The sequence below is a fragment of the Syngnathoides biaculeatus genome, chromosome 2, assembly GCF_019802595.1.
Source record: "Syngnathoides biaculeatus isolate LvHL_M chromosome 2, ASM1980259v1, whole genome shotgun sequence".
In the NCBI taxonomy this organism is placed as follows: Eukaryota; Metazoa; Chordata; class Actinopteri; order Syngnathiformes; family Syngnathidae; genus Syngnathoides; species Syngnathoides biaculeatus.
This window is the reverse complement of record NC_084641.1, coordinates 40,847,239-40,874,209: the sequence shown is the minus strand read 5'-3', so window position 1 is coordinate 40,874,209 and position 26,971 is coordinate 40,847,239. Positions and strand designations below refer to the sequence as shown.

The following is a 26,971-nucleotide window of genomic DNA, read 5'->3' as shown; positions in this document are numbered from 1 at the left end:
GCATAAATGTATGTATATATTCAATAAATCTTGCCAATTAAAATGTAAGCACATCTGTGGATCAAAGAAGACATAAAAAATGTTGGCTCCTTTTTATTATTTTAATACTGTCAGGGGTTTGGTCATTCCACTACTCCGGATGCATCCGCAACAACACTTTGTTCCTGTCCCAGCGAGACTAAGCCCACGGCATCCACCTCTTGCTCCTTTTCTTTCAGCACCCAGCCCGCAGAGACCACCTCTTAATCCTATTTTGGCGGCGCTCGGTCCACAGAGGCCACCATTTGGTCCTGTACCTGCAACTCCCGGCCCACGCTGTCCACTTCTTGCTCCGGTTCTGGGGGCGCCTGGTCTGCGGTGACTACATCTTGCTTCTGTCCCGGCGGCGCCCGGCTCACTGTGACCACCCCTCGCTCTTGCTCACCGGCGGCACTCAACCAGCAGCCATCTCCTCCTTTTGCTCCAGGAGCATCAGACCTTCGGCTGCCCGATCTGCAAATGGCGCTCAACCTACGGCCACTGCGTCTCACTCCTGCTTCGGCTGGACTCGATCAGTAGCCACTCCCTCACTCTTGCTTCGGCGGCGAAGCTCAACCTGCTGCTGCCTCTTCCTTCGCCCATCACTGCTTCCTGCTCTGGCGACGATCGCCCCGTGACCGCCTCCCACTACTGCTCTGGAGCAGTCACCTGTCCCTGTCGTCTGGATCCTGCTTGGTACTATCACGGACGTCTGCCTGAATGGCTCTGCAAAGACCCTTGTGCTTGGAGTGTTGGCAGACATCCAGGACTGCTCAGCCAAGCACCTCACTTAAGGTGACCTGGACAGCGACTGGACTGATCCAGTTGGAGGTCTCTGTGCAATCCTCCGGGCTTCCTTACACTTGCCCTGCATGGTCATTCTTGTCTGCTCCTGGGAGCAGCCTCACCTTAGCTTTATTTGTATTGATTTTGCCATGCATATAAGCTTCGCGTATCATGTTATTGCCACTTCATTGTGCCACATTGCCACGTCCCAGTGTTCTTGTGCCCCATAGTAAAGCCTTGCCCATCATGTTCCATTTTTTCCTTTTTTTTTTTTACTCAAAGTAATTTTATCTGTTTTTTTTTTTACCTTACCCTTTTGCCTCATGTCTTTGAGACTTGCATTTTTGGTACTGCTTACCTGAATATGAACCTGAGCCAGGAATTAAAACTTTCCTTGTAACTACATCTTGCCTTGGAGTCGTCCATTTAGATCCTATTCCTTGTCCCTGCTCGTGACAGAAAAAGTTTTTTTAGGAGGAGAGGGCTAAATTGTCATTTTTACACATTTTAATCATGTCCAAGCAATGCACGTTTCAAATAAGTAAATTCAAAGGACTCTTTTTATCAGTACAGTCTCAGTCACAGGCAACATGTTCAGGGGATTCATTCACCATCCCTGGCATTACTGGTGTCAGAGGTGGAGGATTCGTGAACCATTCCTTTGCATCTCAACACAATTACGCGCCAACAACCGACTGGTACTGCACCTGTGCAGACTGATGTCAACGTCTTAAAAGTTTACTTAATCTGAACATACATCGGTTGCATGTGATTGAAATGTATTATAAGTACATAATTTACCTGTTGTATAAAGTTTTTAAAAATACATTTCAGTCAGGTGCAACTTCTGTACATGTTGAAATTAAGCAAATTAAAAGGGCTCTTTTTTTCGCTGCATGTGCTGGGGCCACAAGTAAGGCATAGTAGGGAAATAGCAGCCATAAATCAACACCTTGATCAATAAAAGTCCACACAAATATCTGGGATTCATAAAATACACTGGTTAAGGTGAATTCCAAGTCAACCATCTTTTGTATGGTTTAAAACAAATGTTGGCATTAATTGTTCATTTCTCTTGATGTACAGATTTGTTGGTTTCCCAGCATCACTTCAACGTGTTGCCAAAACACCAACAGCTGGACAAACGTGTGTACACCGGCCATGAAGTTAGCATGGGGCACCACATATCTGCACTCATTTCACTCTTGATACAACTTTTTTGGGGAAAAAAAGAACATAAGGCACGTTATCGTGCATACAAACCTTTTGTGCATGAGGCCCGAGAACCCCTGAATTTAGCTCACCAGGGAGGCTGAAGAGTGTGATCCCCCTTCTTTAGGATTTTTGTTATATGAATATACCGTCTAAAAACTGAAATGCTATGTATATTTCATGATTTCAGCTTGGTGAAAATGGACCCCCCCCCCCACAAAAAAACAAAAACTCTTTCATATATGGTGTATGATGCACACAGCAGCAGCTTGAAGAAAAAAAAAAAGCCAAATCTAAATAATTTATTTGGTGACAATGATTACAGTTCTAGGATTGCATCTCAAACACTAGTTTATATTTCCTTTTACAATCCCAAAATCCAAAACAAATTGAGCAGAAAATGAAAAGGACGGTGGCGGTCATCTATGCCTGTCAAGCAAATGTTTGAAAAAAAATTTCACATTTTCCACCAGCATTAGTGCATCTTTTGATTCAAATCATTGGTGACAACCAAATATCAGATCCAGTGATTGCTTCCTCATTTACTGCACAAAAGCATAAAATACTGTATTTCTTGGCGGCATGTTGAATGGTTCATCACACAGCATGATTCCATTTGGTTTTGTCAATCGAATTGCAACAAAATTACAAATATTTAAAAAGCAATACAGTGACTTCAAAGTTCAACAATCTGTTAACCCCCCCACAAAAAAAAATACCCTAAAAAGCACGATCAGGTGGGCCCCTTCTGTCAGAAGGCTCCATACTATTTATTGAACTCTCCCACACACATAAATGAGGGTTTTAAGAACTAAGAGTGCAGCCAACTATACTTTTATGGACTTTTCACAAATCCACTCTTGCTGTATCGATACAACGTTTAACAGACTATATGCTCGCGTGGCACAATCTCAGGTATCTGATAATGACAATTTTGTACGCTGCAGACTTCAATGCCGTGCCACCACTTAAGGTGCAGTTTCAACATCCTGTGAGTGTGAACAGTTTTGTATCATTCTTGATACAGGTACACAAACATGTAAACAGAGATCTTGATCAATGTTCTGAATCCAAAACATTTGAAAGGTTTGAGATCAAAAGCAACATGGAAATTGTGAGCAGAGCAAAAATAAATAAATAAATAAATAAATAAATGAAAAATTCTATACAACCTTGAATTTTGATTGCCGCAACTTTCAAACCAAATGTGAAATGGGATCAGACAACCACATTAAATTAGGCAACCATATCATTGACCACAGCTACGAGTATAAGGACTATGTCTCAAACAAATCATTTTGCTTCAACAATCAATGCAGAAACAGTTAACCCCTTCAGTCATACTTGCAAACTAAAGCACAACTCATTTTTTGTGAGTGAAATCTTCGTATATGTACATGACTTATGCATGTTCTCTTCTTGAGTGCATATTGGTTTTTAAATTAAAAGGTGGTAGAGGACCACATACAGGGCACCAGCATCCTACCTCTCCCAAGGCAAGCACAAAATAGACGACCTCCATGGAAAGTTAAATCTTTTCAGTACAATGCCAATAAAAGCCTTCCCATATCACTCGTTTCAAGTCATCAGCAGTCATTCAGCTCACAAGTCCTGGATATTCCACCATATGGACAAGTTCCAAGGGGAAAATAGCTACCATAATATTGTTGCTTTCATGTCATCATCATTTTTTTTTTATATAATTAGACATACCCATGTAGAGTTTCATACATTTTTTTTCAATTCATAGTTTTGATTTTCTTTACTTTGGCAATACCGGTGGGATATTCTGCTCTTTGCCAGCATGCCTGTATGATCCCTGTGGAGAGTGCCATCGGGCAATTGGAAGCCGCCTCTGCTCTCTGAACTTGAGGCTTGTGGTAATGCCTCGGGGCCCGTTGTTGTGGTAGCAGCTGCTCTTGGAGTCACGGTCACGTGTGGGCCAGCTGTCAGTACACTCCACCGCCGCCTCTCTGTCATGGCCTCGCTCCGGCTTGTCTCCAGGGAAGCACTTGGAGCTGGGCTCCTCCGACTTGTTCACGCGCAACTCACGCAAAGGTTGGCCAGCTCGCACATTGCATGGGGCTGGGATGGTGGCCACAGGTGGGGGGTCCTTGGGAGGCCTTTGGCACACCTCAGCATAGCTGAGTTTGCGGGGCTCCTAAACAAAAGGGAGGGAATATGAATATCCCAATCCATACATTTTCTTTGAAGTTTGACGATATCACTTTTGTATTTATTTGTTAAAGTGCCACCGACATGCCTATATAGATTTTAAAATAGATATGAAAACTACATATAATATTATTCACTTCAATGTCTATAAGAAAAAAAATGGGCGGAGAGTAGTAATTCATGTGCAAAGTTGCAGAAGTCTCACTCAACATCCCAGTGGCGGCGATATTGCCTGCAACGTCATTTACAGATGTCACACTGGGACAGTCACCATTGAGAAGACACTGTGGCACCTGCTATGGGAGGCGAACAAAAGAGTTTTTCTGATTTTTCCGACACCCCTTCTGACACAGAAGATCTTTTCAAAGAAGAGAACATCACATCACCACAATCGAGTGGCCTGACCGGGCCAATATCGTTTCAAGCCATATTTTGATGATATGCGGATCACTTCTAACTAACAGACTCATCCTGCACGTGCCCAATCCACCTCCGTGGCGGCGATGAACGTTGACGGTGGCGATTAATGCCGCGGCTGCCGTTGTTCAGTCATCAGTGATTAACAACGCTGCCGTTTTGTAACTTTTCTGTGTAAATCTCAATGACTTACTCACCAGATACGTGCATATCCAGTTGTCCAAGACAATCTTAAAGCCCAGCTGTCATTCCTATAAACATTCTAAAATAGATATTGTAATGAAAAATACATAACAGTATTCACTTCAATGTCTATACAAAAAAAAAAAAGTGAGCGGAGAGCGCGTCATCCATAAACAAAGTTGCGCAATTGAGTGTCCCTCACCATCCAATTGGTCGCCACATTAGTCGCGTCATCGGTCCTTGACGTCAGCGTCACTTCCGCCATTGAAAACGCGCAGTGCCTGCTACTACGGAAGCCGAACAACAGAGATATTCGCATTTTTCCGAGACCCCTTCTGACACTGAAGTTCTTTTCAAAAAGGACAACACCACACAATGGAGTGAAGTTATTGGGGCACTATTACACTATTGTTTCAAGCCATATTCAGATGATATCTGATCACGCCCAAACCACATCCCGTCCGATCCACTCCCGCGGCGGAGATGAGCCATCGCGGCTCATCGCAGATGGCCGGTATGGCTTATGACAGAGCCGAGCGGTACTGCTTTAGTCACAGTCGAGCCGGGGCGCTTGATGCGCGCACGCGACTGAGTAACGCATTCTCAGCTGGGTTCTTCAGAGCCGCCCCCGTCGCAAAGCCTGAAGCCCCGCCTTTGCAGAAGCTGTGACCGCCGGTGTGGCTGAGTTTCGGCGCCCGTGGTGGCATATAAGGAGGAGGTGGAGCCAGGCTATGTTGCTTTGAGGGGTATGTTCAAAGTCGCCGCAGTACTCAATGAACACTATCGAGACATTGTTGGCTGGGCGACGCGCACATCGACACATTTCATGCGCGGATTTTTTGTTACGTTATGAGAGAAACCGATTAAGTGGTCCGCCCCACACTATTATTGTTTTTTAGTAGCTGTATGCACACAACACATTTCATACGCGGATCTTTTGCTACGGTATGAGAGAGACTGATTACATGGTCCGCCCCAAACTATTATTTTTTTCGTAGCTGTATACACATCTACCTGTTATTTGGAACCCACGAAGCTTTCGTCCTCTGCACCCGTGCAATCCATTTTTCACAACGAACAGGGTCTCTTTCAAACCTATGAAGGGTAATTCCATCCTCCCGAGTGTTCAAGCAATGTCCAGCAATGCAACAACCCCACATTTTGGGTAACATAAAGGAACAACGGGCTACCTTCCCGGAGGTAAAACTAATGGAAACAAACAAGTCCAGTAGGGGGCGCCTCTGTCCTGGACGTCACTTCCTGCTTCTTCTCGAAAACAAATCCCTCGAGAGGATTCTCATGGCGGGAGTTACAAAAAGCTGTCTGTCAAAATCATGTTTTGTGGTGGAAAAACACATGGCACCATATTGGCTGTGGGTTTTTCATTAATAATATACCAAAAATCATCCGTTTGACGACACTTGAGCTTTAAGCGGGTTAACAGTCCACTTTATCGGCGAAAACATTGACTTTGGCATTAAATATGGGTCCTGTATGCCAAGTGCCTCTCATTTTTCCATATACCTTCATTTATTATCACCTTCTAAATGTTTAACGGTATTGGACAAAACTGTGACCGTCGTGCTATAAGATGTATTTTCGTGTTGTCTCCAACCGACTTAGCATTGAACAATGCTTTGCTTGACCGGCAATATGGCCAGTCATGCGATTTTGGTGATGGAGGTGCACGAGCTCTATCCACACCTTCATGTCATTTTGAACCCACAAAGCAAACGTCCTTTCAGGGATGAGAATGACCAATTTGGAAAATCACTGAAATATGCCTGCCTTTGCCTTTTATATAACACACTGTTGCAGGGTTCATACTCAGTCTGACCCAAAAAATTTAAGGGCTTTTTAGGGGCTGACACGAAAAATTTAGGGCCAACGTGGGAAATCAAGAGTAAGGAAAAAAGACTCACCCAATGGTGCCATCAACCGTTCTTGGTTCATCAAATGTTCCAGTACCTCAGTACCTGTGACAGTGATCACCTGTCGTCCCTTGTGGTAGTTCTCATTGATATGACCATTGTCAATGTCTTCACATAACAGTCTATAGAAAAACAGATTCTAACGACAATTGCAACTATATACACAAATGTCTTCTACTGATGTCTGTCTCAGCACCCCTACTCTAGCTCCTTGAGCCTACCCAGTGCCTCCTCTATTTGTTGCTGCAGAGGTGCCAAAGTGGCTCTCTTGTCCTTTGCTCTGCCTCTGAGTGCATTGGCCTCGGTGATAAACCTCAGATTCCTCTTTTCTTCTGCCTCCTCACACAGCCTGTCAGCCTTCTCAATAAGCGTAGATATGTCAGTCTCTATTCTGGCTTTTGTGGCTTTGAGGCAGTAGAGATGAAAAGTGGGGCAGCGATGCCAAATGTAGCTAGGTACAAAGTCTTCCTTTCCCCACAGTGGTAGTTTTTAGCAATGTCACTGTCTGGGAACATGACTGCAAACACTTTCGAATTATTTTCACAAGATTTGTAACTGTAATGGCTGCAGATCACTTTTAAAGTCCACACGATCTCTGCCTTTAACGAGTCTATCTTCGTGTTTTGAACTACGTTCATAAAGCCTGACTTCCGGCTGGTTGAAGTCGATGACTGGACAACTGTAGGTGCGCATGCACTGCTAGTACCACTGCCTGAAGTTGATGCTTCACTATCTTTATATTTTAGAAACCGATTCATACCAACGGAAGATGAGAGAGTCTTCGCCAAATCAGCGTGTCTCCTGTTTTTCCGGTGCGACTCCAGCGCTTTGACGCCCATCTTTTCAAGCTGGTAACTCTGCTTGCACAGATGGCAGTAAAACAGGTGCCGATCTTTTGGATCTCGACGAACCCAGCTCCCGAACTCCTTACTTTCAACCCAAGCATATTGAAAAATGCACTTCCCCATGATACAAGTTGGATCGATGAAAGAACTACGCTACGTCGTAACGAAGACGAAGTGAAATGCCTACTCACGGAAACAAACAATGGAATAATCGACAAGATGGCGACTAGTTGTCAACACTGTGACTTCAGTTGACAATTTCCAGCTGTTTTGGACGTCAGACGGATCGCTATTTTTTTTAAATAAAAGATTTATTTTTTTTTAAGGAGAATTTTGGCGGTAGAGGTCCTCACTTTGATTTTTTTTTAATTTAAGGCCTTTTTAGGAGCTTGACCGGTTTTCGTGGATTTTTAAGGACTTTCAGGAGCCCCTAAATGCACCTTCGAAAATTTTGGGTTTTTTAGGGACTTTTATGGCCGCGTGCGAACGCTGTGTTAAATGGTGACCTCTGGTTACTTCCAACAGTGTAAATACAGAGCAATCATAATATTTTGAAAACTTAAAATATGAGTCCAAACAACCAAAATAAATTTGCCAAACTTCAGACACGAAAATGTAGACAGTAAAATTTACATCAAATAGGGTACTGCACTTACAAGTAAGAAATAAGTACACAAGTAATTTGTTTCTCTCTCTCTCTTTATATATATATATATAATATATATATATATATATATATATATAAGTGAGCAATAAAATGTGTGATTTACAGGGCCAGTGCTACAGATAGGCCAAATAGTATTAACAGTTGTATTTATATTATATTTGAAAAATTTACATCCAACTTACCTTTGTGTTTCCTGGTGTGGATATGCTCCTGGATATTTTTTGCTCCTCAGCTTCCACAATTAATCATATCGAAACACAGTGCACAGCACTTTGCCGGGAACGCCCACTTTTTATATGTGTTCAGTTAGACATGTTGATACAGTTTTCGTTCCTATTTGCACGGTTAAACTTTTTTCAAGCCATGCCAGTCTGAAACAGTTTTTTACCCCGTGGTTTTTATCAATTTCCCTGGCACGATCTTCATTTTTTTGCTTCACAGACTTTCGCCATACTGGCAAACACTCGGTAACATATGCGTACATATGTCTATAACTTATAACTATGCCGTAGTAAACAGAATGCTTCTCTATAAAATGTTACATTAGAGTGAAAATACCGGCAAAATGCTGCTGGAAATATGAATGTTGTCATTATTATAAACACCATATTTAATGCAAACAGATAGTAATGCCATTTTCCGCTATCACAGCTGTGACTAATTTCATGATGAGCGTTGCCGATAGATGCTGGCGGCCGGTCTTGATCATAGCCTCCACCCCCAAATTTCTGAACAGATTTACACATTTCACAAAAATGACAATTTGAGCTGAAAAAAACTCAGAATTCCGCAAATTCGCGGGAAATTCTTATCCCTGGTCCTTTGCACCGGTGCACTCCGTTTTTCACAACAAACTGGATCTCTTGGAAACGTGTGAAGAGTGAATCCATCTTCCAGAGCATTCGAGCAATGTCCAGCAATACAATGAGACAGCATTTTGGCTAACACGTGGGAAAAATAGCTACTTTCCCGACGGTAAAACTGGTATAAACAAACAAACCCGCCACTGTGGGTGTCTGGAAAAAAAAGTCACTTCCTACTTCTTCCCCAAAACAAATGCCTTGAGAGGATTTTCATGGTGGGAGATAAAAAAATCCATATTTGACAACATCAGGATGTGTGGTGATAAAACCGATGGGTCCATTCCGGCTGCCTTTTTTTTCCCCCATTAAAACATACTAAAAATCATGCTTTACGTGTCGGTGGCACTTTAAGAACCTATTTTGGCCATGGCCATATTTTAAAAAGAAAGCAATGAGTCATATTAGGTCACTTACACTCTTTGTATTAAAAAAAAAAAAAACCTCAACTCATACATTTGCTAAGATCACCTAAGTGCTTAAGAATACAAAAACCATGACTGGAAAGCCACTGTTTAAAATATAAGCAATATTCAGTTTTATGAAATTCACAACTATTAGCATGAGGAACAGTTAAAGTACACACAATATCTCCAGAAACAAATGCAAATGTAGTTAAAAACAGTGCAATGAATTATAGGTTCCCCATTATGCTTTTGGCTCAATACATTGCTAAGACAGTATTTGAAGAACAGTGCCATTGCTAAAGGCAGGACATTGCCCGTTTTAAACAATTGTATTCAATTTAAACATTTAAATTTATTGTAAAATAGTGTTTGAAAATGTATTTAACATCCAATAATTGTTTAACTAGCACCACCCCCGCAAAATTCTTCTTCTTTTCCTTTCGGCTTGTCCCGTTAGGGGTCGCCACAGCGTGTCATCTTTTGCCATCTTAGCCTATCTCCTGCATCTTCCTCTCTAACCCCAACTGCCCTCATGTCTTCCCTCACCACATCCATAAACCTTCTCTTTGGTCTTCCTCTCGCTCTTTTGCCAGGGAGCTCCATCCTCAGCATCCTTCTACCAATATACTCACTCTCTCGCCTCTGAACATGTCCAAACCATCGAAGTCTGCTCTCTCGAATCTTGTCTCCAAAACATCCAGCTTTGGCTGTCCCTCTAATGAGCTCATTTCTAATCCTATCCAACCTGGTCACTCCGAGCGAGAACCTCAACATCTTCATTTCTGCCACCTCCAGTTCAGATTCCTGTTGTTTCTTCAGTGCCACTGTCTCTAATCCGTACATCATGGCCGGCCTCACCACTGTTTTGTAAACTTTGCCCTTCATCCTAGCAGACACTTTTCTGTCACATAACAGACCAGACACCTTTCGCCAGCTGTTCCAACCTGCTTGGACCCGTTTCTTCACTTCCTGACCACACTCTCCATTGCTCTGTATTGTTGACCCCAAGTATTTGAAGTCATCCACCCTCGCTATCTCTTCTCCCTGTAGCCTCACTCTTCCCCCTCTACTTTTCTCATTCACGCACATATATTCTGTTTTACTTCGGCTAATCTTCATTCCTCTCCTTTCCAGTGCATGTCTCCATCTTTCCAATTGTTCCTCTGCATGCTCCCTGCTTTCACTGCATATGACAATATCATCTGCGAACATCATGGTCCAAGGGGATTCCAGTCTAACCTCATCTGTCAGCCTATCCATTACCACTGCAAACAGGAAGGGGCTCAGAGCTGATCCCTGATGCAGTCCCACCTCCACCTTAAATTCCTCTGTCACACCTAAGGCACACCTCACCATTGTTCTGCTGCCATCATAGATGTCCTGTACTATTTTAACATACTTCTCTGCCACACCAGACCTACGCATGCAGTACCACTGTTCCTCTCTTGGTACTCTGTCATAGGCTTTCTCTAGATCCACAAAGACACAATGTAGCTCCTTCTGACCTTCTTTGTACTTTTCCACGAGCATCCTCAAGGCAAATAATGCATCTGTGGTACTCTTTCTAGGCATGAAACCATACTGTTGCTCGCAGATACTTACTTCTGACCTGAGTCTAGCCTCCACTACTCTTTCCCATAACTTCATTGTGTGGCTCATCAACTTTATTCCTCTATAGTTCCCACAGCTCTGAACATCCCCTTTGTTCTTAAAAATGGGAACTAGAACACTTTTCCTCCATTCTTCAGGCATCTTTTCGCCCGCTAGTATTCTGTTGAATAAGTTGGTCAAAAACTCCACAGCCATCTCTCCAAATTGCTTCCTTACCTCTACCGGTATGTCATCAGGACCAACTGCCTTCCCATTTTTCATCCTTTGTAATGCCTTTCTGACTTCCCCCTTAGTAATCATTTCCACTTCCTGGTCCTTCACTCTTGCCTCTTCAACTCTTCCTTCTCTCTCATTTTCTTCATTCATCAACTTCTCAAAGTATTCTTTCCATCTATTTAGCACACTACCGGCACCAGTCAACACATTTCCATCTCTATCCTTAATCAGCCTAACCTGCTGCACATCCTTCCCATCTCTATCCCTCTGTCTGGCCAACCTGTAGAGATCCTTTTCTCCTTCTTTCGTGTCCAACCTGGTGTACATGTCTTCATATGCCTCTTGTTTAGCCTTTGCCACCTCTACCTTTGCCCTACGTCGCATCTCGATGTACTCCTTTCGCCTCTCCTCAGTCCTCTCAGTATCCCACTTCTTCTTCGCTAATCTCTTTCCTTGTATGATTCCCTGTATTATGGGGTTCCACCACCAAGTCTCCCTCTCCCCTTTCCTCCCAGATGACACACCAAGTACTCTCCTGCCTGTCTCTCTGATCATCTTGGCTGTCGTCGTCCAGTCTTCCAGGAGCTTCGGTTGTCCATCGAGAGCCTGTCTCACCTCTTTCCGGAAGGCCGCACAACATTCTTCCTTTCTCAGCTTCCACCACATGGTTCTCTGCTCTACCTTTGTCTTCTTAATCTTCCTACCCACCACCAGAATCATCCTACATACTACCATCCTATGCTGTCGAGCTACACTCTCCCCTACCACTACTTTACAGTCAGTAACCTCCTTCAGATTACATCGTCTGCACAAAATATAATCTACCTGCGTGGTTCTACCGCCGCTCTTGTAGGTCACTATATGTTCCTCCCTCTTTTGGAAATAAGTGTTCACTACAGCCATCTCCATCCTTTTTGCAAAGTCCACCACCATCTGCCCTTCAAAGTTCCTTTCCTGGATGCCGTACTTACCCATCACTTCTTCATCGCCCCTGTTTCCTTTACCAATATGTCCATTACAATCTGCACCAATCACAACTCTCTCGTTGTCTGGGATGCTCAGAACTACTTCATCTAGTTCCTTCCAGAATTTCTCTTTCAACTCTAGGTCACATCCTACCTGTGGTGCATAGCCGCTAACCACATTATACATAACACCCTCAATTTCAAATTTTAGTCTCATCACTCGATCTGATACTCTTTTCACCTCCAAGACATTCTTAGCCAGCTCTTCCTTTAAAATAACCCCTACTCCATTTCTCTTCCCATGTACTCCGTGGTAGAATAATTTAAACCCTGCTCCCAAACTTCTAGCCTTACTACCTTTCCACCGGCTCTCTTGGATGCACAGAATATCAACCTTTCTCCTAATCATCATGTCAACCAACTCCTGAGCTTTTCCTGTCATAGTCCCAACATTCAAAGTCCCTACACTCAGTTGTAGGCTCTGTGCATTCCTTTTTTTCTTCTGACGCTGGATCCGGTTTCCTCCTCTTCTTTGTCTTCGACCCACAGTAGCTGAATTTCCACCGACGCCCTGCAGGTTAGCAGTGCCGGGGGCGGGCGTTGTTAACCCGGGCCACGACCGATCCGGTATGGGATTCTTTAGATGAACGCTCATATTTGTTTGGCACAGTTTTTACGCCGGATGCCCTTCCTGACGCAACCCTCTGCATTTATCCGAGCTTGGGACCGGCCTACAGATTGCACTGGTTTGTGCCCCCATAGGGCTGCATTACCACCCCCGCAAAATTAATTACATTAAATAAACTGACTTCTCAGTGTAAGTGCTGGGGACTTGAGAAAAAAATGTGTATTCAGTCTGAAATGCCTCATTGCCTTTTAAAACTAAAACCTTGACAGCACTCTATGAAGCTGGTTTGTCTCATAAATTTGTTGGTCTAACTGCTGCCAGTAAATGCCACCGAAGTCACCTGTGCAGGAACAGGAGCAGGAAGAGCCGGCTGTGTGCTGGGCGTGACTGGGGAGGAGGGCGCAGGGAGCGCTGAAGGCTTCCAGCTATGCATAGCCTGGGTGGAGTAGGTGGGGATGACAGCAGTTTCAGCAAGCATGCTGGCAATCGATTTTGAAATGACCAGCTCTGTCTGCTCGACCTTCTTCTCCAGACTCCTAGTGTCATGCCCAAACAAAGTGTTTTGAACCTCTAGCCATATTTACAGTGGACTTCAATGCTACTGTTACTTACCCTGGGGCCAGTGGTGCAAGTGGTTGTGTGACAGACTTTATACCAATCTGGGTTAGACTTGAGCATGGTAAACCATCTTCTGTGACGACAGCTTCCATCTTTAAAATACAAAGTATACATATTACGACTTCCATTACCATATGGCCATGTCCAGCGGTACCTTGACGTTTGAAGGCCACAAAAGCTATACATTTTGTTGGTGAAAATTGTGCACAAAAGTTGAAATTATTTTTGGACACCATCATATATGTCATCATAACACCAAAGTCGCCAACATGTCTCAGGAGACCACAGTTTAGCAAGCACATATGGATTGTGTGCGTTTCCCTTTTTTGTTTAGATTTTTCTTGAGCTTGTGTTTTCTAACACCATGGACATCGTGAAGCGGGGACATGTTTCTGTTTGCCCATGTGTCCAGGTGTCACAAAAATAGTTTGTGGTCTTAAACCCTCATGTTCTTCCCAGCTGGACAGCCCCTTCTGCTAACAGACAAGCAGTTGGGCACCACAACCACTCGCCATTGATGAGGCCAAAGAGAACACTGCCAAAAAATGGCAGGAGCATATCCTCAAGTTCGAGTCAAAAGGCTGACATTCTTACAAAAACATGGCTTTTTACTGCTCACCAGTATGTCCAGACACTTACCCAAAACTTAGAATGTCATGAAAAAGTTTATTTTCCATAATTAAAAAATATGAACTTTCATGAATTATTAAATACTTAAAAATGTTTCCTCTCTGTGCCTTCAGGCAGGGGGGATGGGTCCTGACTGTTGTCTGTGCTTTTGCACGAAAGAGCATTTCAGAGTACCCACCCTTTTTGTAGTCTTTTGAGGGAATGCTGGAGATTGCTCCCTCTGGGGAGGCCATCATTCTGCTGGGGGACTTCAATCCTCACGTAGGCAATGACAGTGAGACCTGGAAGGGTGTGATTGGGAAGAAACCCCCCCTCGATCAGAACCCGAGTGGTGTTCTGCTATTGGACTTCTGTGCTCACCACGGATTGTTCAGGCATAAGGGTGTCCACATGTCAACTTGGCACCAGGACTCCCTAGGCTGCAGTTTGATGATCGACTTTGTGGTCGTGTTATCGGACTTGCGGCTGCATGTCTTGCACACTCGGGTGAAGAGAGGAGTGGAGCTGTCAAGTGAGCGCCACCTGGTGGTGAGTTGGCTCTGATGGTGGGGAAAGATGCCGGTCCGACCTGAAAGGCCCAAACATATTGTGAGGGTCTGCTGGGAAAGCTTGGGAGATTCCTGTCAGAAGGAATTTCAACTCCACCTCCGAAAGACTTTGCTCACGTTCCAGGGAAGACGGGGGACAGAGTCCGAGTGGACGATGTTCCACACATCCATTGCTAAGGCAGCCGACTGGAGCTGTGGCCGTAAGGTGGCCGGTGCCTGTCATGGGGGCAACCCCTGAACACGTTGGTGGACACCAACAGCGAGGGATGCTGTCAAACTGAAGGAGTCCCGTTGGGCATTTTTGGCCTGTGGAACTCCCGGGTTGCTGATAGGTACCGACTGGCCAAGCGGTACCTTGCGATCACTGAGGCAAAAACCCAGGCGCAGGAGGAGTTTGGTGAGCCCATGGAGAACGACTTCAAGACTGCTTGTAGAAAATTCTGGTCCACTGTCCGGCGTCTCAGGAGTGGGAAGCAGTGCACTGTCAACACTGTGTATGGTAGGGATGGGGCAGTACTGACCACAACTTGGGATGTTGTGAGTCGGTGGGGAGAATACTTCGAAGGCCTCCTCAATTCCACCAACACGCCTTCCTATGAGGAAGGTGAGTCTGGGTTCTCTGAGGCTGGCTCTTCCATCTCTAAGGTTGAGGTCACCGAGGTGGTTAAAAAGCTCCTTGGTGGCAGAGCCCGGGGGTGGATGAGATTCGCCCGGAGTTCCTAAAGGCTCTGGATGCTGGATGTTCTGGGGCTGTCCTGGTTGACACGCCTCTGCAAGATCGCACGGACATCGAGGACAGTGTCTCTGGATTGCCAGACTGGGGTGGTGGTCCCCCTCTTTAAGAAGGGGGACCGGAGGGTGTGTTCCAACTATAGGGAGATCATACTCCTCAGATTCCCTGTTAAGGTCTATTCAGGGGTGCTGGAGAGGCGGGTGCGTTGGGAATTTTGCATCTCTGCTCTTTGCAGATGATGTGGTTCTGTTGACTTCATCAAGGAGTGATCAACACTCACTGGAGCAGCTTGCACCCAAGAGTGAAACGGCTGGGTTGAGAATCAGCACTTCCAAATCTGTGACAATGGTTGTCAGTCAGAAAAGGGTGGTGTGCCCTCTGCGGTTCTGGGATGAGATCATACCCCATGTGGCGTTGCAGCCGAAATGAGTTTCCTCCGCAAGGTGTCCGGGCTCTTCCTTGGAGACAGGGTGAGAGCGCTTGTCCTCCACATCGAGAGGTGCCATACATATCAGGCGGCTGGCGCATCTGATTCGGATGCCTCCCAAACACCTCCCTGGTGAGGTGTTCTGGGCATGTCTCAAAGGAAAGAAACCCCCGGGGACGACCCAGAAGAGCTGTAAGAAGTATGAAAAAGGAAGTCTGGGTATCGTTGCTGAAGGTACTTCCCCTGTGACCTGACCCGGACAAGCGGAGGCATGCCCCCCCCCCCCCCCCCCCCCCGAGAAATGTTTGAAAAAATGGATGGCTCTGGTGCATTCTGGCGATATCTGTTAACAAAATTTAAACAAAAATTGAAAGTAAAATTTCCAAGTCCTGACCCAAAAAAAGTGGGCAGACGTTCCCCAAGGGCCAAGCTCAGATTTTTTTGCCCCCCCATCTCCTTATCACTGGATGGCACAAAATCACATTTATCATTAAAATATGCCATCTTATCTCAAGACAACTTTATATATGAAAAAAATACTTTATTGGGTGTCAGAAATTTACAGTACCATGTCAAAAGACATGAAAAAAATATATAAATACTTGTATATGAAAAAAAAACTTGATTTTACAGTGAAGTATTTGAACACCCTGCCATATTGCAAGTTCTCCCACTTTGAAATCATAGAGGGGTGTGAAATATTCATTGTAGGTGCATGTCCACTGTGAGAGATAATCTAAAAATAAAAATCCAGAAATCACACTATGATTTTTTTTAATGATTTATATGTGTGATACAGCTGCTGCAAAAAAGTATTTGAACACCTGAGAAAACCAATGTTAATGTTTGGTACAGTAACCTTTGTTTGCAATTACAGAGGTCAGACGTTTCCTGTAGTTGTTCACCAGGTTTGCACATACTGCAGGAGGGATTTTGGCCCACTCCTCCACACAGATCTCTAGATCAGACAGGTTTCTGGGTGAGAGACACGGAGTTTCAGCTCCCTCCAAAGATTTTCTATTGGGTTTAGGTCTGGAGACTGGCGAGGCCACGCCAGAACCTTGATATGCCTCTTACGGAGCCACTCCTTTTTTTCCTGGCTGTGTACTTCGGGTCATTGTCATGTTGAAAGACCCAGCCACGACCCATCTACACTACTGTGACTGAGGGAAAGCGGTTGTTCCTAAAAATCTCACAATACATAGCCGGGGTCATCCTCTCCTTAATACAATGCAGTCGTCCTGTCCCATGTGCAGAAAAACATGAAGCATGATCCTACCACCCCCATGCTTCACAGTAGGGATGGTGTTCTTGGGATAGAACTCATAATTCGTCTTCCTCCAAACACGGTTAGTGGAATTATGATCAAAATGTCCAATTTTGGTCTCATCTGACCACAAAACTCTCCCCTTGACTCCTCTGTATCATCCAAATGATCATTGGCAAACTTAAGACGGCCTTGACATGTGCTGGTTTAAGCAGGGGAACCTTCCGTGCCATGCATGATTTCAAACCATGACGTCTTAGTGTATTACCAACAGTCACCTTGGAAACAGTGGTCCCAGCTCTTTTCAGGTTATTGACCATGTCCTGTCGTGTAGTCCTGGGGTGATTCCTCATCTTTCTCAGGACCATAGAGACCACATGAGGTGATATCCTGCATGTGGCCTCCACTTCGATTGACCATCATGTTTAGCTTCTTCCATTTTCTAATGATTGCTCCAACAGTGGACATTTTTCCCACCAAGCCGCTTGGCCATTTTGCCGTAGCCCTTTCCAGCCATGTGGAGTTGTACAATTTTGTCCCTGGTGTCTTTGGACAGCTCTTTGGTCTTAGCCATGTTACAAGTTAGTCTTACTGATTGTATGGGGTGTCTATATGCAGCTAACGACCTCACACAAGTACATCTGATTCAGGATAATACACTGACTGGAAGTGGAATTTTAAAGGCAGACTAACAGGTCTTTGAGGGTCAGAATTCTAGCTGATAGTTATTCAAATACTTATTTGCAGCTGTATCACACAAATCTTATTCTTTTTCTTTCGGCTTGTCCCGTGAGGGGTCGCCACAGTGTGTCATCTTTTTTCCATCAAAGCCCATTCCTTGCATATAATACTTAATACTTCATTGCAGTTGTATCACAAATAAATTGTTAAAAAAAAAACAATCATACATTGTGATTTCTGTATTTTTTTCTTCGATTATTTCTCTCACAGTGGACATGCACCTACGATGAAAATTTCAGACCCCTCCATGATTTCTAAGTGGGAGAACTTGCAATATAGCAGGGTGTTCAAACACTATTTTCTTCATTGTACATACGCAGATCTTTTATTACGTTCTGAGAGGATTACGTCCACCCCCTCAAGTATTATTTATTTAGTAGCTCTATACACACCCACCTGTCATTTAGAACCCATGAAGATCTCGTCCCTTGCACCTGTGCAATCCTTTTTTCACGACGAACGGGTCTTTTGTTAACATATGAAGAGTAAATCCGTCCTCCTGAGTGTTCGAACAATATCCAGCAATGCAACAAACCGGCATTTTGGCTAACACGAAGGAACAAAGAGCTACCTTCCAGCAGGTAAAACAAGTATAAACACACAAGGCTGCCTGAGTTTGCTCCTGCTCATATCACTTCCTGCTTCTTCTCCAAAACAAATCTTTTGAGAGGATTTTCATGGCGGCAGTTACAAAACGCCATATACGTCAAACTCATTTTGTGTCGTGAAAAAAACGGATGGGTCCATTCCAGCTGCTTTTTTTAAAATTATAAAAATCATGCATTTCATGTCAGTGGAGCTTTAAAGTCCCGTTATGACAAAATAGTTGTACTCTGTACAAATAACTGACAGCAATTCTGAAAAATCTTACATACATTTTCTACTGCATCTTGGAGGTCTATAGATTATTAAAACGGTAACCTTTGGGTCAGCTTTAACTAAAAAACATTCAAAAGAGCTAAAATCACCCATTATAATTTCTTTACATTGAAATAATGTTTTAAAAATAACAGCAATACCACCACCCTTTTTCCGTTTGACACTCGTTCATAAAATTAAAATGTGCTGGTGTTGCCTCATTTAAAATGGTTTTGCAGCTGCTTTCTGTTAACCACATTTCATTTAATAACAAAAAGTCCTGATCATAGGTTGTAATGATTTCATTTATCAACATGCAGGGACAGGACGACTGGTTGGAAAGATGAATGCGGTCAAAAATAGAGCTATTCTAGATAGAAAAACCTCTCCAGAGTGCTTAGGACCTCAGACTGGGCCAATAGTTGATCTTCCAACATGGTAATAACCACAAACACTGCTAAAATATAGAAGTGGATACTGAAGAACTCTGTAACTTTTGTTGGTTGGTCAAGCAGGAACTCTCTCACCAACTGAACATCTCTGAAGTGGCCTCAAAATGGCTGTCCACCAATGTTCACCATCCAGCCTAATTAAAGTGTAGTGGATCTTCAATGAGGAATGGCAGAGGATCCCCTAATCCAGGGGTGGAAAAACTTCTTGCATTCCAGGGTTCCCTCGCCACTCCGCAGTTCATGTTTTGTGGCTTCAGTCCTTCGCAGGTTTTTATAAAATAAAAATTAAATCATCAAAAAATAAATATGAAAAAATACAACTATATCGGCATATTGTGGAAAAATGCATTTATACAAGGCACATGATTGGCTCCCAGAGAGACATAGACCAACGAGAGCACGAGTGATTTTATCCCGTGAGCTGATGCTAACCGCATCATCGAAGCCTCACCCAGCAACTTCCCTTTTTCCCTTGTCCCACCCTTTCCTTGTTTCGCTTGTTGTCTCATCCACACTGTAGACCATCTCGTATACGTACTCTATCTTATTGTTGTTTTCGGTAACTATTTTAGGCATAACGTTTTTTCATTACATTGTTACAACCTAAAAGTTGTGTCCTTGTGAAAGGTTCCTCTGCTGCGCACAAGAGGTGGTAACTCTGCGTGATTAAGAGATTTGTGAAATGGAGGCTGCGTTGTGATTCCCCCCTTGAGGGATTCGGCTTTTCGGCCAGGAAAGGTTGGTTCGAAAAATGTAAAAAAAAAAAGATAGGGCCTGAGAAGTGTGCCTCTGTATGGTCCTACTCGTTGTGACATGTAGTTTTCTAACCTTATCAGTGAGGTAGGAACCTTATATCAAATATCCTACTTGTAGAAGTTTAATTCTTAATGGCTATTTTGATAAATGCTTGCTACAGACACCGGAGAGGTTTTAAATTATGCAAAAAATGTATCTATAATACTAAATTAGTCTATATTTAAGTCAATAGTATTGACTATTATGTTGATTAACTGACTTAAATCTTTGCACAGAAAAAGGGTATTGTAAAATTTTGATTCCAGAATTAATTCTTCTAAACATAATTGATCTCAGTGGAAAAACTCAAAAGTCAAAGAGCAGATTGTGGTTAACTTGGAGGTATTGCTGTCGGACTTTTTCCACCCCTACCTTGTCCTTGTACAAGCCACGAACAACATCTGACATTCGGTTTTCCAGCACTGACTCTCCTTGAATACTACTCAGACAGCCAGGAAGAGGAGGGAAATTGGTTGCAGCCAAGTCAAATTTGGGAGGGGAAACCTTTATCTCAGTCAGCGGTCCAGGACTCTGCAAGGAGGAACATGGAAATGCAGCCAAACAAAAAAAAAATCCGAGCAATGCCATTCACGTGACAGTGCAATATTAAAACGAGTGTACCATAAACCGTTCGTCTTCTCGCCTTCTTCGTGTTCCTCTATAAACTGTGCTCCGTCTGAAATGCAAACACAGGAAAGCTTAGTCAAGGGGTCACATTTGAATTCACCACGCATGAAAAGGAGACACACTTGACAAAAAACGATTACCGTCCAGCCATGCTACTGTCATCGTTCGGATCCAAAGAGGATGACGATGAAGACAGATGTGAGAACATGGTGCTCAGGTCAGACGCAGCCTGCATCGTGTTAACGGGGTCATGTGGATGTGGGCTCCGCAGTCCCATCAGACTCTCCAGGGGGACAGAGGCAATGGATGTTGAAGTTATCTCGTTCACCCTCATGGGGGGCTTCACGTGATTTCTATGCCAGAGGAGAACAGCAGTTGTACAAGCGGCACTTATTGCAGACATGGTCAGTTGCTAACCAGTGTTAGCAAAAACTTTGCTAACTCAAGGTTTCTGGGCATTTTGGTGCAAAAGAATGAGGGATGGAAATAATGGATATTTGCAGATTTAAGCAAGGTAGATTTTATTAATCTAAGTCTTATCCATAATGAATTAAATAATGTCTCCCCAAAGATACTGTAAACATATATTTTTCTGTTTTGTTTGAGGTATCATTTGGACAGATGTGAGGCCATCAGCATTTGACGGGTTAGGGTCCTCATTTTTGTAAGCACATTGTTCTCTTTACCCAGAATCTCCACTTGAAGTTTGTGAAGCATTGCAATTTTAGCAGCTACTTTGGAGAGTGATAACGATTCTGCTGTACCGAGTTTAGGTTGTTGAAAATCATAATCTTCCATATGAACAGGTGAAACTTTTACTCTCTGAAGCAGCAGTCGAACCTAGTTATTGTTGATAAATTCCAGTACGGCCCTACCGAAACTTTCCAAGCTTTATGTAAACGCCTGCTCCAGTAGTTTGGTGTTTTAATCAAGTCAAATTTATTTGTCTAACCCTCAATTATTGAAAGAGTCTTCAAGGGCTTCACAGCCCCGCAGTTGGCAGTGACTGAACACATCCCCTAATCTAAACCTCACTTCGCACATGGAAAAACCAAAAGCCCCATTTTGAGAAAAAAGAAACATTGAGAAGGAACTACAGAGTTGTGTGTGTTGGGGAGGGCTGGTGGTAGCAGCAGGACTTCTGCTGCATAGATTGTCAGGAACAGAAACTTCAATAAAAAACATAAATCGTGCTTCCATTTGAAGCAATGCAACTGCATAAAGACTCGCAAACTGGCACTGAACTGCAGTCGGAGAGATAAAAACTTTCGCTAGGCAGGAGTTTTGTAATGCCATGTCGAATTGGCAGGGAAAGATGTAGTTACAAATACTGCAAAGCCTAAAGCCTAGGCAGATTTAAGCATTCAGAATTTAATTAAATTTACTTGGAATCTTTATTTTGAAAATTAAATTCAAGACGGTGCATGGTGGTGCAGCTGTAGAGTGTGGGCCTCCCAGTTCTGAGGAACGGGGTTAAAATCCTGACCCCCATGGGATATTTGCATGTTCTCTGTGGGTTTTCTCCAGGCACTTTGGTTTCCTCCCACATTCCAAAAACATGGAATATATATATAGTCATATTGAGTAGTTATCTTGTGACTAAAACTTGAGAACTTTCTGACACAGGCAGCATATTTCTCTACAGAATGCTTTGACAGTATTATTTCATTATACTCTGCCTGGATTCAAGACATTTCCAAGACATGGCAAAATAGCTCCAGAAAATGACCTAGCTTCAGTACTTTTGGTGTACTTTGATATGATATGCATTGTCAAAAAGCTCCAGATTCATTTCATCCATCTAATCGACAGTTTTGTCAATCTGTACTGTGCCAAATTTCACTCTTTTTTTGATTTGTTTCCAAAAGAAGTGTCCGCCCAAGTTCTCAATGTAGCTCGATAAAGGAATGCATCTTTAACTTCTTTGGAAGCTTTTCTGTGCTCTTTCACTACCATTTATATCCATTTTGTCAATTCGTCATCTATTTTCCTTCAGCAAACTATAGACCCACCTCTAATCTCTCTTTAATAGCCAGGATTGTTGGGAAAGTTATTCTTAAACAAATCAGCAATTTCTTGAATTAAAATGGACTTTTTGACAAATATCAACTAGGTCTCCAAACTCATCACAGTACAGAATATGCTCTTATCAAAGCGCTAAAAGATACAAGGGTCATTCAATAAGGGTTTTTTTTTCAATATAAGGACTTCTAATACAGATAGAAGCGTAATTATTTTTTGTTTATCTGTTTTACTTTTTTTACATGTATTTAATTTTATTTGCAGATGAAAAAAAAAACAGTTTCGCCGATGAAAAAAAGAGGGCTGACCAAGAAGCACCCCCAAGGATTGAACAGCAGTTAATTATCAAAATTTTGGTTGCTGTCGGGTGCAAACCAGTTGAAGTTCATAGGAGAATGTCAACTGTGAATGCTGCCAGATGTTTCAGCTGAAAAAAAATGTCTATAAGTGGGCTAAATTGATTAAAGAAGGATGAACCAGTGTTGAGTATGAAGACAGGAGGCCTACAGAAGTGAGGTCTCCTGAGGTGATTGAATCAGTCAATTGCCTCATTCAGTCTGACAGAATGGTGACAGTGATTGTGGCAAAGTGTAGTGGAGACTAGACTCAGAACAGAAGTATCTGCGAGCAACAGTCTGGTTTCATGCCTAGAAAGAGTACCACAGAAGCATTATTTGCCTTGAGGATGCTCATGGAAAAGTACAGAAAAGGTTGGAAGGAGCTACATTGTGTCTTTGTAGACCTAGAGAAAGCCTATGACAGCATGCGCAAGCCTGGTGTGGCGGAGAAATACGTTAGAATAGTACAGGACATGTACGAGGGCAGCAGAACAGCGGTGAGAAGTGGCAAAAACACGAAACAATGACATTGTAATAGTGATTATAAAAGTGATCCAACACAATTCAAGTATTGCTCACCATCTAACTCTGCGAAGACAAGCGGAAATGGAACCGACACAGTTTAACTTAATGACCTTAATTTTCTGTTTAGCTTACTTTAGCTGAAACAGCCTCAACATTGGCTAACGTTGGCCTCAAGGCTATCTAGTGGTTAGCATCACGGGAGTCACCTGGCATTATTCGTAAAGAATCTTATATTTTTGACACGTATATATGTTTAATATAATGTCATACCAACCATAAACTGGTATTTTAAGATATTTTCAAAATCTATTAAAATGTATCGAAGTAAAATGTAAACATTTAAAATTGTGACATGTATAACTTGCAAATGAAAATTAGCCCAGCAACATGGTTATTTGCAAAACAGATTTAAAGTGTGGTAAAAAGAATACTACTACTCATTTCAATGTATTTATGCCTGTGTCGTCCATTTTATGACAAGCGTTAAACCTTATCAGTGAAGAATTCAGAACACTGATGTCTGAGAATCTGAGTGGGGTGAGATCAGCTCTGCTGAATTGGTAGAGCCACAATCTCACGCTTTTTCCTCACAAATCTGTCATCTTGGCTAACTTAACTGAGTTAAGACTTTGTTGTCCCTCCCACATTTACAGTTGAAGCCAAACTACATAAATTTTTTTTAAAAATCTTTTACATTGGCTATTAAATGTCTATTCATTAATCACAAAAAACAGACAATGCATTGACCTCTAACATGGCAGCCACAGTGCTGTTTGAGGGTGCATGACACCATGAAATACTTCAATCGTGTCTTTTTAAATTTAAATGAATTTTGTTTAGTTTGTGCATGCATGAAAATTCACTTAGTTTATATTTTGTCATGGTAAAAAAAACAAAAAAACTTGGGGCTGAAAATGCTTACAATTTTTAAGTAAAAACTTTCAGTGCATTATCAGATTTTTCAACTGAATTACTTTAATATAGTAATACCAATAATTGTCTATAAAAAACTGTTTCATCTCAAGATATACAATGTGGTGTGGTGTTGTCCAATCGAGTAATCTGCCGCAAACAAGTTTGAATGTTTGTCGCAAAATGCAAATATTTATACTACCGAGCAAGTTAGAACAGCATATGATAGTTGTGGTTGTGCTAGCACTAAGATGAACTTGCAGCTCGGAGCCCACCACCGAGAGGCAGGCGCACGATACCCCCCCCCTGAAATTTTCTCAACTGATTTGCGCTTATCTCGAGAATAGTCATTTTGGTCTGAAAAAGTTGGAAATCCGCTGATCGGCGGAAAATTCTCATCCCTGTGTGTGGTTACGGTGATCTGTAACTGCTACACCATATCACAGTAAATCACAGGAAGTGCTTATGAAATGGCTGGTAAAAAAAAAAAAAAATAACCCCGCTGTTAAATAAAACAACCTCCCCTCCAAAATATAAGGACAAATAAAATGGATGATTAATAAGATGAAAGGAAAATTCTTCGATGTTTTAATCACTGAAAATGCTCATTATCAAAGCCATAATTTATCAAGCCTTAATTAATTGTTTACCATTCATTGATAGATGACACCTATTCATATAAAAAGTAGAATGGGAAGATGAGGGGTTAGAGTGAAACTTATTGGGAAACATAATATTGGTACCTGAAGGCATTTATCACATTCTTTCTTGAATAGAGTGGGACACTGTGGGGATAGCAAGAAGACGTCATAAGGAACAAGTCCCTGCTGAGGTGAATGTATGTCATGATGCACTTAATGTAACGTTCACAACGATTACATTAAGCAAAAATACAGAAGGCTTACCGATTTCTGTTGAAAGGACGGGTGATTGGAAGAGAACCAGATCCAGGTTTGTAGTGCTCAGATCCATATCCGTTCATAAAGCTACTGTTGGGAAAAGGTGCCTGGAGGGACAAGACCATGGAAAAAAAAAAAAAAAAAAAAAAAAAAAAAAAAAAATCAAGTAAGGCTTAAACTGCCATAAAAAAATGTGTAACCGTCTAACATCTGGCACAAGAACGTGTTTGACTACTAGAATGCTAATTAATAATCATTCAAGCATACGGTTCCAACTTTTGAAACCAGAAAACATTTGCAGCCAGGGTGAGGACAAAGTCCCAGAGGGGGTTTTTCAAAATTGATTTTTAACATTTAGACGTGAAAATGTTGCTAAAAATCTAATTTCAGCAGGGTAGGACTGGGATGAAGGCGCGGATTTCGGTTTACTCCCGGATCTTGCAAACATTAAGTTACATTGAAGAAATAAGCACACAGATGATCAGTGCAATTGTCAGGAAATTAAATTATATGACAACCTCTTATCTCTATCATATAAATACAAGCACTGATAGGTGCTGTTGTAATAAACAATGCTGGATTTAAATTAATTGAAAGTGACTTTGTCCATTAATGTAGGGAGATATGAAGTGAGATAATGGAAATTATTGTAATGTTTATGCAATGTATTTGACATGAAATATTCTACCTCATGTTTAGTATTTTGGGTGTCATTCCCACTTTGATCCATTCGGCAGCAGCATGCTGTTTTGTCTCACAGTTGAATTAGACTTAAAGGTCAAGAGTCATCACTAGAAACATCCTAAAATAGATATTGTAATAACAAATACATATAACATTATTCAGTTTAATGTCTATACGAAAAAATAAATGTGAGCAGAGAGCGCGCCATCCCTGCGCAAAGTTGCAGAAGTGTCACTCTACGACATCCAAGTGGTCGCCATATTGGCTGCATCCTGTCCGTGACGTCACCCGGGCATGCGGCAATGAAAACACGCGGTGCACCCTATTATGGGAGACGAACACGCCCCTTCTGACACAGAAGCTCTTTTCGAAAAGGAGAACACCACACAACCGAGTGAAGTTACCGGGGCAATATTACACTATTGTTTCGAGCCATATTCAGATGATATCTGATCACAGCCAAACCGCCTCCCCGTCCGATCCACTTCTACGGCGGAAATGAGCCATCGCGGCTCATACAATGAGGTGGCTTATCACGGAGCCGAGCTGGGCTGCTTTAGGGGGTTGTTCACAGCCGCCGCAGTACACGAACAACACCGTTGAGCCGGGGAGCTTTACTGGGTTGTCGTCGCACGCGGCTGAGTGAGGCAGGGCCGAGCTGCTTTAGGGGGTTGTTCGTAGCCACCGCAGTGCGCTATGAACAACACCGTCGAGCTAGGGCGCTTTACTGCGTTGTCATCACATGCGGCTGAGTGAGGCATTATCGGCTGCGTTCTTAAGAGCCGCCGCCATTCGCAAGCCCAACGTGCAGCCTTCGCCAAAGCCGTGACCGCCGAACGCTACACCTCAGCCGGTGTGGCTCATATTCGGCGCCGTGGTGGCTTAAAATGGAGCCGAGCTGTTCTGCTTTAGCGGGATGTTCATAGACTCCGCAGTACGCGATGAACAACACAGTCGAGCTGGGGCGCTTTACT

General features: G+C 42.8%; 1 protein-coding gene across 12 annotated transcripts in view; it reads right to left on the bottom strand.

Moving 5' to 3' along the window:
- Positions 1-2,304: 2,304 nt before the first annotated feature.
- Positions 2,305-26,971, bottom strand: part of larp4aa (La ribonucleoprotein 4Aa) — a 105,112-nt gene continuing 80,445 nt past the window's right edge. For 5 of the 12 annotated variants that reach the window (XM_061805425.1, XM_061805443.1, XM_061805465.1 and 2 more), the window contains 8 exons: positions 25,320-25,420; positions 25,158-25,199; positions 20,758-20,970; positions 20,612-20,666; positions 20,363-20,521; positions 13,534-13,631; positions 13,262-13,457; positions 2,305-4,177 (listed from right to left, as the gene is read on the bottom strand). In XM_061805425.1, the coding sequence (XP_061661409.1) occupies positions 3,779-4,177; positions 13,262-13,457; positions 13,534-13,631; positions 20,363-20,521; positions 20,612-20,666; positions 20,758-20,970; positions 25,158-25,199; positions 25,320-25,420 (1,263 nt within the window). In that variant the 3' untranslated portion in view covers positions 2,305-3,778. Of the gene's footprint in view, positions 4,178-13,261; positions 13,458-13,533; positions 13,632-14,343; positions 14,918-16,172; positions 16,221-20,362; positions 20,522-20,611; positions 20,667-20,757; positions 20,971-25,157; positions 25,200-25,319; positions 25,421-26,971 lie in introns of those variants that run through there. The other 7 variants (XM_061805433.1, XM_061805476.1, XM_061805454.1 and 4 more) reach the window with 5 other exon arrangements.